Genomic DNA, 17,070 nt, shown 5'->3' with positions numbered 1-17,070 from the left:
GAGATTTTTGTAACAGTACTGCTGTTTTTCAGCAAAGTTTTGATCATGTTGTTCAAAATAGGCTTTATAGGGTTAAACTTCCAAGATACAACTGGACAACACGTGCAGAAATATTATTTAAATAGTTAGGCAGTTTACAGTATATACTGCAGTATTTAGTGAGCAATAACCTATTCCTTTATGAACCGCCCATGGCCTTGTGTGGGCATATACGTGAACAGTCTTATCTTTCTCTCTCTCTCTTCCACTTACTACTCGCATAAAACAATCTAGGTAATGCACCCACAGTAAAGAGCACCCAATCGAGTCCATTTACTATAATTGGCCTCCATATAGCCAGTGTCCTCAGGGGAATGCTGAAATGTAGGGGGTTAGATACTGTACCCTGGGGAGACATCAATCTGTGGACATCAGTGATATCCATGGAAACCGACATGAATAAGATCCATATCCATCCAATCATCATGCAAACCCAATGCTAAGAGGTAAATCTTACATCAGCCTTGAACAAGCTCCGATGGTTCCTTCTCTTAATAAAATAAGCATGTTTTGCCATAAAAAACACCTTTTTCATTAAGAAAATTGAGCATTGGGCAAACACGCAAATGTGCACATTAAGTCTATTTGGCGAGTCAAAAAACAACTGTGAAAATTTGACTCAGGCTGTGCAATGCTGAATTAAGAAAGGGCACCTTGAGCAGAAGCGTCTGAGCTTTGAATTTTAAAATTCCTGTCAGGTCAGACATCATAATTCAGCACGTGGACAGAAGGGACCTCCTTCTGAAGGACACCGAGGCACTCAGCTTTATTAAATAAAAGCTCCTCTGCCAAAATATATAACTGCAAAAAGCATCTTGTGTCAGCCAGAAGCCACATTGAGCTGCATTCAATGTGGGACTAGAATTGAAGTTTTTTTTAGCAGAAAACTCATTTGGGTCATTGCGATTTCAGACTCACAGCTGATAAAGTGATACTGCCCTCATGTCATGCCTCTGATATGAGAGCATACAACTGAGATTTGGAGGATAATGTCAGTGATTTTACATGTAAGAGGCGTTCTGAATCGCTGGAGCTCACCGAGGCACTGCGTAATGATACATGAAAACAAACACGCATGACTTCCAGTCACATTGCCACTGCGACTCGCTCTCATTGTGAATGTGTCTCTGTATATGGGAACCCGTGGGAACTGTTTTTATTTGAGGGGTTTGACTTTTGCATGCTGTTCTTTAGATGATTGGAGAGTAAATGACTTATTCTGAACAACCTCTGTTGGTTTGTTTTGTTACCTTATAAATTTTGACTGAAATTGAACAACGGTAGTGTACGTGAATTGATGATCTTATTATCAACAACTCACATTTCTGAATGTCCGTCATAATAACGAGTATTCATGAATACTGTCCTCTCAGGCTCTGATCCAGCTGCCGGTGTATATTTCCCAATGCGAGGAGGTTCGTGTGTTCTTTGAGACACGTCCTGAAGACCTGGACCCACCTAAAGAGTGAGTTACACACACACACATTCAAAATCAGTAAAAAATTGATAACGTAATAATAGCTTAACAACGTAACGAGCCATAATTCATATTGAGCAGTTTGTTAAATCAATAAATGTCAAAAAAGAAATCACCACTAGCCTTTAGTTTACACCACAGCTCGACAAAACCATGATTTGCTGCTTGTTATTGCTAGTGAGGATCATTAGTATGTGGAGGAGCTGGTGTTCTCAGTGTAGAAAACATTTATTTAGAGACATTTATTGTCATCTTGTAGGTGTTGTTCACTAGCACAGAGATTTTCCAAAACCCCCAAGTGTGATCTTCCCTTTGCAGGGACCCCTTCCTAAACATATTAAAGCAGTTTTATATCTTGTCACATGTAAACACCAATTTGGTGTTCTACCCACTATTATATAATGTAGCTTTATGTGTTAACCCGAAGACAACCATTTTCAGTTTAATTTATATTTATCACATGTAAATATTTTTCCAAAGCAGCTTGAGTGAATATTTGTGTAAAGCAATCAAGCAAAAGGTGACAGTGGTTTGGAAAACTCCAAAATAATCATGATTACCAACCAGTTTGAAACAGCAAATTCGCTGTTAAAATGACTGAATTAATAATACATCTAAAATGTTTTTTCTCTGCCAAAACTCTTGCTGACCCACAATTTATTGCTTAGATATTTTATTTTACATTATTATCGATAGCTAAAACTAAAATCATTATATATATGTATATATATGTGTGTGTGTGTGTGTACATATTCTAGAAATAAAATAATCATTAACTGAAATAAAATACAATTTATGTACTAAAATAACTAAAACTACGTAAACTAAAAAATAAAACTATATTGATGATAAAAACAAACTGTCTAAATAACTAATAAAAATGACATAAAAAACCATTTTTGTTAGTAATTGTACTATTTCACAATTACTATTGTACTATTTACTATTAAAATGACAAAAACTTTCAAATGGAAACTGAACATATAAAAATAAAATATCCAAAATAAAACAGAATATCAAAGATACTGCATAAAATTAAGAAAAAAACAACATATTTAACATTATCAATACCTAACTTGAATGTCTTTATTTACAGGGAACCCAGTGGAAAAAAGAAATCTGGTAAGGAACTGAATTTTGTTTTTGAGAAAGTTGGATTTTTGGAGTTGTAATTCACTTTGACTGTGGTTAGTGTGCCCTCTGGTGACCATGCACTTCATAGATCCCTCAAGTCAAAATTTCATGTGAGATACAATATCATCCAAGAAACTTGGAAATCCACCCTTAAATGTGGATGCTTTCATTCCTTTGTTACTTGAACATTTCCACCTTCCCACTCTCTCATTCCTGCTCTTATTCATGTTCCCTCATCAGGCATTATGGAGCGAGCGTCTTCTTTCCTAAAGAGAGGTAGTAACAGATACTTGCTTAGCCATGCTCTTTGTGTTTGACCCCTCGAAGTGCGGCTCTTCTATAGGTGGGCACGGGTAAAGCTCTGTGCTCAGTTCCTGTGTGATGTGCATGGCAGTGTGGTGGTGGTGGTGGTGCTTTACAGGAGGACCGTTTCGCAGATCCCTTGTTCAGGATAGTTTTTACACTAGTCTGTAATGGTAGTGATAAAAGTTCTAGTGTTCATTTATTGTAGTAGTGGTTTCAGCAGTAACACAGCTAACACTTTTTTTTTCAGAAGGTAAAAGAGAGCAGCGCCAACACCAAATAAATACAAATACATTCAAAAACATATGTTTTGAGGTAGAATATGAGGCAGATGTGTTCTTAACCTGCTTTGTGTGATCAATTGTACTGCAGTATTCTCAAACTTGATAACTTTAGTATTTTATATCTTAGTGCATGAGAGGTGTTTTTTGTGTTCTTATGAATGAATTGTGCTCTCTTTAACCTTGTGATTAAAATGTTCATCAGGGCTTAAAGATTTATAGTCATTCAGAATTGTACATGCTTTAGACAACATCTTTTTTGTTAATTTAGTGGAAATAATAATTTATCTGTGAATGATTTCAAAATCATAAGAAATGAGGAATATCATCTATAGTAGTCATGATGCTTTATATCAAAGGAATATTTGGTTTTCATTTACTCACCTTTATGTTGTTCTGAAGCCATGTGTACTACTTTCTTTCTTCCATAAAGGAGAGATTTTGAAAAGTGGTCATGCATATCTTTTCTAAGCATTGAAATCACACAGGAACTAGTAGTAGTCCATACTAGTATTCTGAAGCCATATGATAGCTTTGTGTGAGGAGCAGATACACATTTTAAACATAATTCACCAAGTGCATTCACAAAATTGAAAGAACTAGTGGCGTTTGGTATCTCTGACGTCAGGCCTGGCACAATCTGTCTTCATTCACCAAGTTTGAAAATCCTCAACTGAGATTTCAGAGCTTCAGAAGAAGGTCATCAGTGAATAACAGCTTAAATGACCGTCTGTTTCACTAAGCTGTTTTATGAGTTTTGAAGACTTGGAATATAGCACATGAGTGGCTATTATTGTCATCCCTTTTTTAGCGTGACAGCCCCTGTTTTGCTTTCATCGTATGGAAAGGAGCGTCCCGCTAAACATCTCATGGCTTTGGAATAACACAAGAGAGAGAAAATCATAACAGTTTTCATTTTTGAATTGTTTTATGTTTAAACATATTAATATGATTTAAGTTAGCCAAGCAGTTTCAGCAAATGTGTACACAACCGTTCCAAGGTTTGGGGTCAATATATATACAGGGGTTGGACAATGAAACTGAAACACTTGGTTTTAGACCACAATAAGTGAGGTTCACAAACATCACGCAAACACATATAAGCAGACGCCCCCCTAAACATGACATGGAACAAAACCAACTGTGATTGGTTGCTTTACATGTCAGTCAGCCTCTGGGCGGTCCTTGGCCAATAAAAGCCACTATGGAGTCCAGACCTTCTGGCGTCAGTCTGAAGGTCTGGCTACACGAGACTAGGTCACTGTGTGATGCTGGTGGAGGAAAACGTTTTCTGACTTGCTCCTCCTAAATATCCCAAAGTAGCTCAAAAATATATAGATCTGGTGACTGTGAAGGCAATGGTAGATGTTTAACTTCACTTTTATGTTCATCAAACCACTCGGTCACCAGCCTTGCTGTGAGTATTGATGCATTATCATGCTGATATAAGGCAGTGCAATGTTTGAACCATTAGGTGCACGGAATGCTTCGGCAGTCCTTTGGCATTGATGCGTCCATCAAGCACAGAAGGGAATGTCATGATCCTACAGCCCAAACCATCGCTGATCCTTCACTCTGAGCAGTAACAGTCCGGGTGCGAAGCCTCTTTGGGGCTTTTCCACACCGTAACTCCCACAGATGTGGGAAAGAAGACAGTGGAGGTGGACTCATCAGAGAACAATACATCTTTCACATCGTCCACAGCCCAATATTTGCACTGTTGGCACCAATGAAACCAACATTTGGGATTTGCATGAGTGACCAAAGGTTTGGCTATAGCAGCCCCACCATGAACTTTGACTCTGGAGTTTCCCGATGAACAGTTTTGGTGGAAACATGGGAGGAGAGTTGGGCAGCTGTGGTTTTGTTTTTTGGATACAAACCAGGTGTGCCGACTTTACCCTGGATACCATTGCTCTCGATACACCACAAAGACTTGCTGTCACAGATGAGCCGGCTAGACACTCACCAACCATTTGTGCTCTTTTGAACTCGGATATGTCTCCCATTATATTGTGTGGATTGCAATATTTTATGTACAGCTGTGCTATTGCTCTTCTAACTCAACCTTCACACTCGGCTCTTACTGATGGAGTGTAAAATCAGTGAAGATTGGCCACCAGGCATATATATAGGCATGAATCCGCCAACACTATATTGACCAGGTTTCAGTTTCATTGTCCAACATTCAGAAGTAAATTTCACTTTAAGATTTATTAAATTGTTACAATATTTCACATTGCTGATTTAACAGTATTTTTAGTCAAATAAATGCAGCTTTTGGTACATGTTTTTGAAAGTCCCTCACGAAATCATTCACAGAAATGGGCAAATTAATTCAGCCGGAACACAATCAGTCTTTGCTTCAATGATTTGGCACAAATCACCAAACTAATATCATGCACTGCAATGGTGTTGTTTATACCATGGATTATATTGTTCAGGCTCAGGTAAATGTGCTTTATAGATTAATCAAGATGACAATTACCATTTGATAATGATTCTGCTCTGTTGTGTATTTGCTGCAGCAGTGTTGCTGATTTGGTGTGGGTTTGTTTCCTTGCAAGACTCCCAGCACTAAAACCTCTGGCTTTCCTGCTTTGATCTTTTCCAATCACGTTTGCTTCCTTCTTCTCTTGTCGTGGTGGTGGTGGCACGCTAGGAGAGTTGTCGATACCTGTCCGCTCTGTCCCTCCAGGAGGAGACTCGTCCTCAGCTGACCCGCTGATGCTGGATCAATACGTGGCCGTCACCGACTACGAGAAACAGGAGAGCTCTGAGGTCAGCCTGTACGTGGGGCAAGTAGTGGAAGTCATCGAGAAAAATGAGTCCGGTAGGATCCGTCACTATTATTGTCAATCGCCATTAAGTCAATCAGACCTGTTCTGTTAAATGAATACCTTCATGATGCTCCAAACCCATATGATTGTCTTTCTTCTGTGGGCTTGAGCACCTGAGAAGGCATTTATTATTTCCTTTCCCAGGCTGGTGGTTTGTTAGCTCCGATGATGCTCAAGGTTGGGTACCAGCCACATGTCTGGAAGCTCAGGATGACCCTGATGATTTCTCATTTCCAGCAGAAGAAGGTGAGTCCTGCATGTCATCAAATGTTCCACATCAATCTCACCTGAATAAAATGCCTACAACAATTTGACAAAAAGTGCCACCTCCTGTTTATTCAGATTTGGGTTCTCTTAAAGGTGAAGTGTGTAATTTTTTGAATGTTTAATGCAGAGACTATGGGCCTCATTCATGAAACTTTCGTAAATATAAAAAGTAATCTGCGCGTAAAATGAACCTTTATGAAAACTCTCCTCCGGATTCATAAACGCTTTGTATACCACAGATTCAGTAGTTAAACATGTGTGTGTATTAATGAATTCCAAACATTCGTACATAAGACACGTGTGCACGCTCATTCATAATTAGCATAATCCCCGTCCATATACAGTTGTGGTCAGAATTAATGGCACCCCTGGTAAATATGATCAAAAATGGCTGGGGGTCACATTATGAAATATGAAACACATTGGCCACAATTATTGGCACCTCTATAATTGTTTACGAATAAAATATCTGAAGTATATTCCCATTAATATTTACCTTTTTTTTTAGCACACCAGGTTGACTAAGGAACATGAAATTGTCTAGCTATGACTTATTGTTACCAGCAATATTAACTTCTCCATTGTTGTTCAGTCATTGTACAAGTAGGATGATTGGTTGGTGTAGTATTTGTCCCGCCCCTCCTCCACTGTGATTGGACCGCTGTGTAAAGTGACAATGACGAGTGCTACCTATTACCCAAAGTGTAACAGTAAAACAAAAACTTGTGAAATATTATTATGGTACATAGTGCATCAAAATGCAATGTCAACAGTTTGCCTAAATTAGAACATTAAACACAGAACATTAAAATGTTTTACGCATCCTTTACGTGTGGTAGGGAGCAGGTGTAAATTAAGGTGTCGTACCAACTAACACCGAAAATTTACGCCAGAACGGCTTTATGAACGATATACACAAAAATGTTTCATAAATGAGGCCCTACAAGTGTAAAGTTGCTGTCATGTCAAAAGAAATCCACACAATCTTGAATTTTGCTTGAAGGTAAAAGATTTCCCCATGTAAATTTTGCATTGTGTTCAAGTTGGCCATGTTTATTTGCCGCATTGACCTACAGAAAGTTGCTTGCTTTGAAAGTGACTTCTGCTGTGCTATTGATAATAGACAAAGGACATTTTTGCCCATGTCTAAACCTATTTCTCAAGTCTTAAATAGGTTGTGAAACTTTCACAGCATTGCTCTGTTTGAAAGTCTCAGCTTCTGGCTCAAACAAGTGACCTCAAAAAACCAGTAGCCCTAGTGTCCCCTGATGTCTGAGCACAGCGTTCGCTGGCAGCCTGTTTGTTGTGTCCGCGCAAACAACAGCATGTGCAAGTGATTTGAGCACTTGAAAAGAAAGGTCTACTAGATAAACTTTAAAAGGCTTGTACGTTAAGCTCTGCTTAAGACAAGCGGACCACAGAAAATGAATTATAGCATAGCCTTAATACCTCAAATAGTAAGATTTGTTGAGGGAAGGTGCTTTTACATTTCAAAACCCCAAAGTATACTTTAGTTTTGACGTGAATGCTTAGCGTATACGTATAGCCTAAACGCGTCACCTTTTTTAAGGTATACTCCATTTGATATTGTGCGCAACACATGCACAGTAGAAAGTGTTATTCTTGTCCAGTGTCTGTGCTATTTCTTTCCAAAAGATACAGTGAGGAAAATAAGTATTTGAACACCCTGCTATTTTGCAAGTTCTCCCACTTAGAAATCATGGAGGGGTCTGAAATTGTCATCGTAGGTGCATGTCCACTGTGAGAGACATAATCTAAAAAAAAAATCCAGAAATCACAATGTATGATTTTTTAACTATTTATTTGTATGATACAGCTGCAAATAAGTATTTGAACACCTGAGAAAATCAATGTTAATATTTGGTACAGTAGCCTTTGTTTGCAATTACAGAGGTCAAACGTTTCCTGTAGTTTTTCACCAAGTTTGCACACACTGCAGGAGGGATTTTGGCCCACTCCTCCACACAGATCTTCTCTAGATCAGTCAGGTTTGTGGGCTGTCGCTGAGAAACACGGAGTTTGAGCTCCCTTCAAAGATTCTCTATTGGGTTTAGGTCTGGAGACTGGCTAGGCCACGCCAGAACCTTGATATGCTTCTTACAGAGCCACTCCTTGGTTATCCTGGCTGTGTGCTTCAGGTCATTGTCATGTTGGAAGACCCAGCCTTGACCCATCTTCAATGCTCTAACTGAGGGAAGGAGGTTGTTCCCCAAAATGTCGCAATACATGGCCCCGGTCATCCTCTCCTTAATACAGTGCAGTCGCCCTGTCCCATGTGCAGAAAAACACCCCCAAAGCATGATGCTACCACCCCCATGCTTCACAGTAGGGATGGTGTTCTTGGGATGGTACTCATCATTCTTCTTCCTCCAAACACGTTTAGTGGAATTATGACCAAAAAGTTCTATTTTGGTCTCATCTGACCACATGACTTTCTCCCATGACTCCTCTGGATCATCCAAATGGTCATTGGCAAACTTAAGACGGGCCTTGACATGTGCTGGTTTAAGCAGGGGAACCTTCTGTGCCATGCATGATTTCAAACCATGACGTCTTAGTGTATTACCAACAGTAACCTTGGAAACGGTGGTCCCAGCTCTTTTCAGGTCATTGACCAGCTCCTCCCGTGTAGTCCTGGGCTGATTTCTCACCTTTCTTAGGATCATTGAGACCCCACGAGGTGAGATCTTGCATGGAGCCCCAGTCCGAGGGAGATTGACAGTCATGTTTAGCTTCTTCCATTTTCTAATGATTGCTCCAACAGTGGACCTTTTTTCACCAAGCTGCTTGGCAATTTCCCCGTAGCCCTTTCCAGCCTTGTGGAGGTGTACAATTTTGTCTCTAGTGTCTTTGGACAGCTCTTTGGTCTTGGCCATGTTAGTAGTTGGATTCTTACTGATTGTATGGGGTGGACAGGTGTCTTTATGCAGCTAACGACCTCAAACAGGTGCATCTAATTTAGGATAATAAATGGAGTGAAGGTGGACATTTTAAAGGCAGACTAACAGGTCTTTGAGGGTCAGAATTCTAGCTGATAGACAGGTGTTCAAATACTTATTTGCAGCTGTATCATACAAATAAATAGTTAAAAAATCATATATTGTGATTTCTGGATTTTTTTTTTTAGATTATGTCTCTCACAGTGGACATGCACCTACGATGCCAATTTCAGACCCCTCCATGATTTCCAAGTGGGAGAACTTGCAAAATAGCAGGGTGTTCAAATACTTATTTTCCTCACTGTATAACCAATAAAAATGTCTTTGTACTCTTAAACTAGAGCCGCGTATCTCTGAAACTCTTCTATTGTTGACGCCGACTCCAGTAGTTTGTTGTTTTCAATCTCATTGCACATTGTATGCATACCCTAGTGTACATGTAAAACGCACTGTATACTTTGGGCTTAAGAGATCAGATGTTTGATGACTCTTGATGAGCAAGTTTTGTGAATAAAAGTTAACCTTCTCAAACAATATAAAGTTAGCAAACCAGTTGTTGTTGTTGTTGTTGTTGTTTTACAAAAGTCTGGAGTTCTTGGGTTCATATGTATTGCTTAAAGGGATAGTCCACCCAGAAATCAATATTTTGTCATCATTTACTCACCCTCTTGTTGTTCTAAACCTGTGTGAGTTTCCTCCCTCTGCTAAACACAAAAGAAGATATTTTTAAAGAATGTTGGTAACCAGACAGTAGCCATTGACTTGCATAGTATTTTTTTTCTCTTACTATGTAAGTCAATGGCTACCGTCAACTGTTTGATTACCAATATTCTTTAAAATATCTTCTTTAGGTGAAATAACCCTTTAAGCAAATTATATGAACCCAGGAACTCCAGACTTTTGACACTAATCCCTTTAGTGATGCAAAAATTACACACTTTACCATTCAACAAAGTTATAGAAAGGAAGTCTTACTCAGATGTTATTCATAAAGAGAGATGAGAAGGAGGAGAAGTGCAGTTTTTAGTTTTACTTCAGCACTACATGGCAAAGATTGTATATTTGGTGGCCCAACATAAAGAAACGTGACCTGAAGGTTTTCACATGTGTCTGCTTGCTCTCTGCTGGAGTGTGCCGGAGATTCTGGTCACTGCCGAGGCACGTTGGTCGCCGGCGTACTTTAGGGGATCTGTTCAGCACAGGCTTTGGCCAAGGTGGAAAGCATACCACTTTATCACTCTATTGTGATGGTCCCCTCCACTCCCCGCATTTGTGACTTCTGCATGAGCCATTGCATGCACTGCACTGTATGTGGTGTAGAACTGAACAAAGCATGAATCAGGGAATTGTAACACAGGTGTCATTATTATCATTATTATTTGTACAATACTTTCCTTTTACTTTATTTCCTGAGTTATATCTTGTTTACAAAAATAATTACCAAAGCACATGAAATAACTCATGCTCCTGCAAAATAAGTGGTGTTAGTTGATGCATGACTTGTAATGAAAACTCTGTAAAAATGTCTGACAATAAAACAAAATCACAATTTAAACAAATGAATCACACAAGCAAAGAGCAGAAGAAACGGTGTCACCTGTGTGTTAGTCTTTTTTATTTTTTTAAATAATAGTATTTTTACATTTCTTTTGTATTACAATACGTACTACACCGTTAAATACATACAGTAATGTGAGTTCGGTATTCTGCTAATTATATCAGAAGTAAATCAGAATGATTCACACAGTTTCATACTGTGTTGTGCTAATATTGTATTCAATATTAAAGTAATGGAGAAATATAAGAAAAAAAAGTTAAAACTGAAGCTTGTATCTGGCTCAAAACTGAATGTATGAATATAAGAAGCATTTAAACCGGGTGGAGTCGTGTTATGTTTAGATTGTGATTTTGTTGTGAGCATGTGAAAATAATCATTCTTCCCAGCAAATGTGCTTATGCTGTCAATACTCTGAGTCTCTGATCAGATCCTCCCCCAACCTCCTCCATCTGCTATTCATGACAAAGCTCGAGAGAAAATGCAGATTGCAAGCACTCATTTACTGTAAAATCCAAATCCAAATGTGAAAAGTGAAAATTTTACCACAATATCAAATTTACCACGTTTCCATTCAACTATTTTAGCAAAACAATGAAAGCATTGTAAGCTGAAAAAATGTATGTATGGATGCCATTGCATTGGATAAGAAAATATTCAAGTGCCATTTATTTTAACGAAAAATATCACAAGCAAACTTTTCAATCAAGATAAAGAATTGCACATATCTATTAATAAAACAATGATAAACTGTTCAAAATGGATAATTTCTGGTTGTCAAGCTTTAGTGGAACATTGATGTTATATGTATTCATTTGGTGCAAAAGAAAGAAAACTTAAGTGGTAAATTGGCTGTAGTGGTTGAATGTTATTCATGAACAGCATATTTAACTAAAAAAAGTTGAAATATTCCTTTCGTTTTCCTCAGAGGAAAAGTACACCGCAATCTATCCTTACTCTGCACGTGATCAAGATGAAATTGATTTGGAGAGAGGCATGACTGTTGAGGTCATTCAGAAAAACTTGGAAGGCTGGTGGAAGATCAGGTAAAAACAAACGCAAATGTACTCAGAAAAAGGACAAAAAAACGTAAGCATTTTCTTGGATAGAGCATTGCCCCTTTCACCCCATAGATTCCAAGGAAAAGAGGGCTGGGCCCCGGCGTCCTATCTGAAGAAGGCTGACATTCTCAGTCAGAAGATGGCGGCTGGTGGCCCCATTCATGCCAGCACTAATGACCTAGACGTGGCTTGCAAACAGCAGAATGCCAACAAGGAGAACAAGGAGAATCAGCGGGACCGGTTTTCACCATTTTCAGACAGCAAGCGCAGTAAGCAACAGTTTGTTTGATTCTAATCCAAAAAAAATCAAGTATTTCTCAGATAGGCTGTGTGTACAATCTAATGTACAGTCAGCCAGACATTATTGCAAAATACTTCCCAAAAGAGTGATCAAGGCACCAAGCTGAAGTAAAAAATAGTTGAGTCTTTCAAAAATACAATGGCCTAATTAGCTCCATTTACTTGCTTGAGATTGTAGTGCTCACTCAGTGCTGAGTTGCATCAGGAAGGGTATCCGGTGTAAAACATATGCCAAATAAACATGCGGATGACCACTGTGGCGACCATAACAAGAGCAGATGAAAGTGAGAGAGACTTGCTTGAAAAGATTGTTGGCTCTCTAAACTCTGCCCTCTTTTCTTTTGCAGAAGCAGGAGCTCGACAGAGACCTCCACCACGCCGGGATCTTACAATAGTAAGGGTGATTCTTCTTTTACAATTGCATCTCAAATATTTCTAAAAGGTAATTAGAAATCTCTAATTCCAGCCACGAGGAGTGAACCTGCCTAAACCCCCAGTGCCGCCGCAAGTAGAGGAGGAATATTACACCATCGCTGACTTTCAGACAACCATTCCAGATGGCATTAGCTTTCAGGCGGGAGTGAAAGTTGAAGTGAGTCAATATATTACTCGAATACATCTAGCTATTCCAAATGCATCTCTACATTTACGTCATACCCTGTATTCCCAGGTCATTGAGAAGAACTCCAGTGGCTGGTGGTACATTCAGATTGATGAGAAAGAAGGCTGGGCTCCAGTCACATTCATTGATAAATACAAGAAGACTAGCAATGCCTCTAGGCCTAACTTTTTGGCTCCCCTTCCTGGTGAGATGGGTCAGCTGAAGTTTGATGATACCTCAAGCAATAATACCAACTCTGAACATAGTTGGTCCAAACCCTTGCCAGAAGAACCTTCATCCAACTCTGAATTTTCCACCCGTTCCAAGCTAAGAGAATGGAAGCCCAACGCGGTCAAGAGCAGCTCCCATTTTTCTGCGCCCTTACCCCCACCTCCATCCTCACCTACGGCTGAAGAGAAACCGGCTTTACCTCCAAGGAGAGAATCCATCAACAAGAGCCTGGAACTGGAGGACAAACCCAAAGCAGACCTTTCTAAACCCCTCCCACCCAAAGCAGACCTTTCTAAACCTCTCCCACCCAAAGTAGACCTTTCCAAACCTCTCCCACCCAAACCACCAATCTCAGGAGTCATCGTCCCATTGGTGACGCCAAAAGCAGCTCCTCTCAAACCAGACAAACCCCCAGAGATGAAGAAGGAGGAGAAGAACAAGCAACTCTATCTGCGCAATGAAATGGGCTTGGAGTGTGGCCACAATATATCAGCCAAGGAGGTGAAAAAGTTTAACCTAAAGCATGTGGCCAAGCAGCCTCCCAAACCCAAACCAGATTCACTCGAAGAGAAGCCTGATTCGGCCGGCCCAGCCCCCTTCCTGAAGCCGAAACCAGTGGTCAGACCAAAGCCCCCCCCTGCAGTGAAACCAGAGCCGGTAGCCAAGAGTGAGCTGGACATCACAAACCTTCGGAGTAAACTTCGTCCGTCTAAGCCTCCAGAGCTCAGTGGCAACTCAAGTGATCCCAGCCAACAGAACGATATGCCATCCAGTAACCCCCCGAATAATGGCGGAACAAATGAAGAGACAAAATTCCCCCCTAAGCAACAAAACGGCCATAACCCACCAGAAACAACTAAACCGCCGACACCTGCACCAAAAGAGCCTCCCCAGAGGCCGTCTGTGGCCCCTAGAAGGCCTCCACCACCAAAGAAGAGTTCAGAGCCAGCCAGTCCTACAGACACCAAAGCTCCTCAAAAAGACTTGCTGGAAGCCAAGCCGGCTGCCCCTCCTCAGAACAGACCCCCGCCACCCAAAACGAAAGCCTTCCCTTTGCCAGCCTCCAAAGAAAAGGAGAAGGAGGAACCCAAGCCCAAAGTACCTGTGCCACCAAAGCCCCTCATTAAGACAGAAAAACCAGGGCCTCCGAGAGACAAACTCCCTCCCCTTATCAAGGAGCCAGCCAAAGAGGAGCTGTTCTTAGCCGTGGCAGACTTTGAAGGAGACGAGCAGACACCTGGCTTTAAAGAGGGCGCTGTCTTCGAAGTGCTGGAGAAAAGTGGTAGCGGCTGGTGGTTTTGTAAAAATGTGAGTGATGGGCCAGTGATGGAGGGCTGGATTCCTTCCAATTACCTGACCAAGAAACCTTAGGTACTCTCGGCATCGAAAACCTTATTTAATTAACATCTTTATTTATGGGTACCTTTTTAAAAAAAAATCACATTCCATCCTTTGCAAGTTCAAACAGGCCATAATAATTTGTTTGCTTGCTTTTTAATTGTGTAACTCTCCCTTTTAGTGTGCGTTAGCACTGTTACTTGCGCATTCTTATGTTAATCAAACCTTATATGTATCGCTAAAGGTTTAAGTGACTAGCAATATATCAATGACTTTTCACAGCCTCCATGATATTGTGCCTCAGTATAATATGCAAAGCGTTCTGTGCTTTTTGCGTAGTACTGTATATGCAAATAAGTAAAGCTTGATATCTGAGCAGTGTATATCAGCAGATTGAGTCTAGATTAGAATATGAGTATGCTTCTATATTACACATACTACAAAACCTTACAATAAGCAAGTTGGAGCTTCAAATCAAGCCTGGAGAACTTAAACGCTCTAGCTTTATAACGCTACGTTTCCATCTTGAGTCTTTTAGTTTACAGCCAAGTACAAATAATCATAAATATTGTAGGTTCTAAGACTATAAATCTCTACAAATCATGTTGCTTGGTTATCTACTTTAATTTTCAATTGTTTGGTTTCAAGCTGCACTTTTTATAGACTCTGCACTGTGGAGCTGATGAGTAAAGGGAAGGTGTGGAATGAGGAGAAGCAAGAAACGGCCTTAAGGTTTACAGAACGGTGGCACCCATTTCTATTCTTATTTCATTTCTATTTGATTTCTGTTGTGTAAATGTTATTGCAAACATTGATATAAAAAGCAACTCTGTTTTGCAGTACCAATTGTCCACATTAGTGAATAATGGATTACCTCAGAGCAGCCATAATATTGTCAATCTTTTATATAATATGTCAGTATTGCCCAAAGTATTTTCATACCATTGACTAATGTGCTTAGATATTTTACAATCATTGTCAAATGTTTCAACATTCATGCTTGACTGGTTTCAAGCATACATTTGATAAACATGTTTATTGTTAACACTACATTTGGAAATGTGTATTTTATGTTACTAAAGATATTTTGTGTTTTGTTTTCCATTCATTTGTTTATCAGAAAACTAAAACAGTGTTCAAGAGGTGCCCAGTGGGACTTGACAATACTGGGAGCACCAGAAATCGTATGCTGACTTTGCTCTATGGTCATTAGCTCCTGGTTGCTATAAAATGCATCCATAAAAGCAGTCCATCTTTAAATGTGCAACACATGAAAGTGCCTGAGTTAGGAAAGGATAATGGAAGGTGTTCTATAGTTGAGAGGTATTTGCTAGAAAAATGCTATGAAGGATAACAGAGCGAAGAGGGTAAACACTGTAAGTATGAAACATGACTGTTAAAATGTGTTTCTCCAACCAGGAACAAAGGCAAGATGACATAGGTTACCTTATTGTTATTATTATTTTATTTTTTGTGTGATGTTTTGTTAATAGTATTTTTGTCTTTTTTTACATTATGTAAATCAATAAACATTTTAAATAGTCAACATGATTTTTTTTTATTATTATAAGCCATCCCATGGGAACACTTTATTATGATATTAAACTTTAAGTGATAGTTATCAACTGCACACTTTATTCTGTCTTCCATTTATATAATTGTCTTTTTGAGTTTCTGGTTACTTTATATTCAGTTTCCTTTTTTATTGACAAAAGAGAAAGAAATATAGCTGGATTTTTGAAGTTGGAAAGGGAAGGCAGGGGTTTTCAAACTCCCCAAAATTATAATGAACTGGCAAATTTAAAGTTCCTGAAAGGTAGCAATAAAGGAGAGATGGATGCATAGATGTTTTTTTGTTTTTTTTTAATAAGCAAATGTATTTCTTGCAGTAAAAAATAAATAAAAAATCTATACGTCTATAAAATCTTCTAAATCTATATAGACTATGGACTAATATCAATATCTAATCCAATATACATGACTAATATCATGGAGAAATATAAAATTATGCAAACACATTGCCTTGAAATTGGGGGGAGAGCTTATGTTTATTATTGCCAAGAAGATTAACAAAGTTTTAAATGCAACACGAATAGCCGATCATACATATTCAGTTCAGTGTGTTTATTGCATGTCGTTGAATGTACATTAGTGAACTGTTTTACAATGTTAATGGCTAATATGTCCATTCATTAATATGCGTCCTCAATCAATCAGTCAAAAGTTTTGTTATTCAAAATATATTTGTATTTTGTTATTGTTATACAAAATAATCTTGAAAGAAGTCTCTTCTGCTCACCAAGGCTCTTTTTTTTAATCAAAATACAGAAGAAAAAATCATATTGGCATATTAGAATGATTTCTGAAGGATCATCATGTGACACTGAAGACTGGAGTAATGATCACAGTAATTACAGTTTAAAATATATTCAAATAGAAAACAAATATTAATAATTCAAAATTGTACTGTTTTATAATAAGAGTATAATATAGTCTAATAAAAATATTAAACTTTGTTGAAAAACTTTTGATTAGTCTATATGAGTAGATTCATAAAAATCAAAGTACCAGTGTAACTAAGGTTTATAGGTGTAAACTTGGATGGATGGATGGATGGATGGATGGATGGATGAAGGAATGAATGGATAGATGGATGGAGAGATGGATGGATGTATGGATGGAT

General features: G+C 38.8%; 1 protein-coding gene across 2 annotated transcripts in view; it reads left to right on the top strand.

Moving 5' to 3' along the window:
• sh3pxd2b (SH3 and PX domains 2B) overlaps nucleotides 1–15,933 on the top strand; it is a 52,855-nt gene extending 36,922 nt beyond the window's left edge. Inside the window, exons 5-14 of one of the 2 annotated variants that reach the window (XM_084136075.1) lie at nucleotides 1,413–1,504; nucleotides 2,613–2,638; nucleotides 2,891–2,926; nucleotides 5,933–6,067; nucleotides 6,219–6,320; nucleotides 11,785–11,902; nucleotides 11,990–12,186; nucleotides 12,565–12,611; nucleotides 12,684–12,809; nucleotides 12,888–15,933. In XM_084136075.1, the coding sequence (XP_083992201.1) occupies nucleotides 1,413–1,504; nucleotides 2,613–2,638; nucleotides 2,891–2,926; nucleotides 5,933–6,067; nucleotides 6,219–6,320; nucleotides 11,785–11,902; nucleotides 11,990–12,186; nucleotides 12,565–12,611; nucleotides 12,684–12,809; nucleotides 12,888–14,420 (2,412 nt within the window). In that variant the 3' untranslated portion in view covers nucleotides 14,421–15,933. The remainder of the gene's footprint in view (nucleotides 1–1,412; nucleotides 1,505–2,612; nucleotides 2,639–2,890; nucleotides 2,927–5,932; nucleotides 6,068–6,218; nucleotides 6,321–11,784; nucleotides 11,903–11,989; nucleotides 12,187–12,564; nucleotides 12,612–12,683; nucleotides 12,810–12,887) is intronic. The other variant, XM_084136076.1, reaches the window with a different exon arrangement.
• Nucleotides 15,934–17,070: the final 1,137 nt, after the last annotated feature.

This window comes from Abramis brama (assembly GCF_963993115.1).
Source record: "Abramis brama genome assembly, chromosome: 15".
Lineage (NCBI taxonomy): Eukaryota > Metazoa > Chordata > Actinopteri > Cypriniformes > Leuciscidae > Abramis > Abramis brama.
Note: the sequence above shows the minus strand (reverse complement) of the source record. Positions and strands in the feature narration are given on the sequence as shown.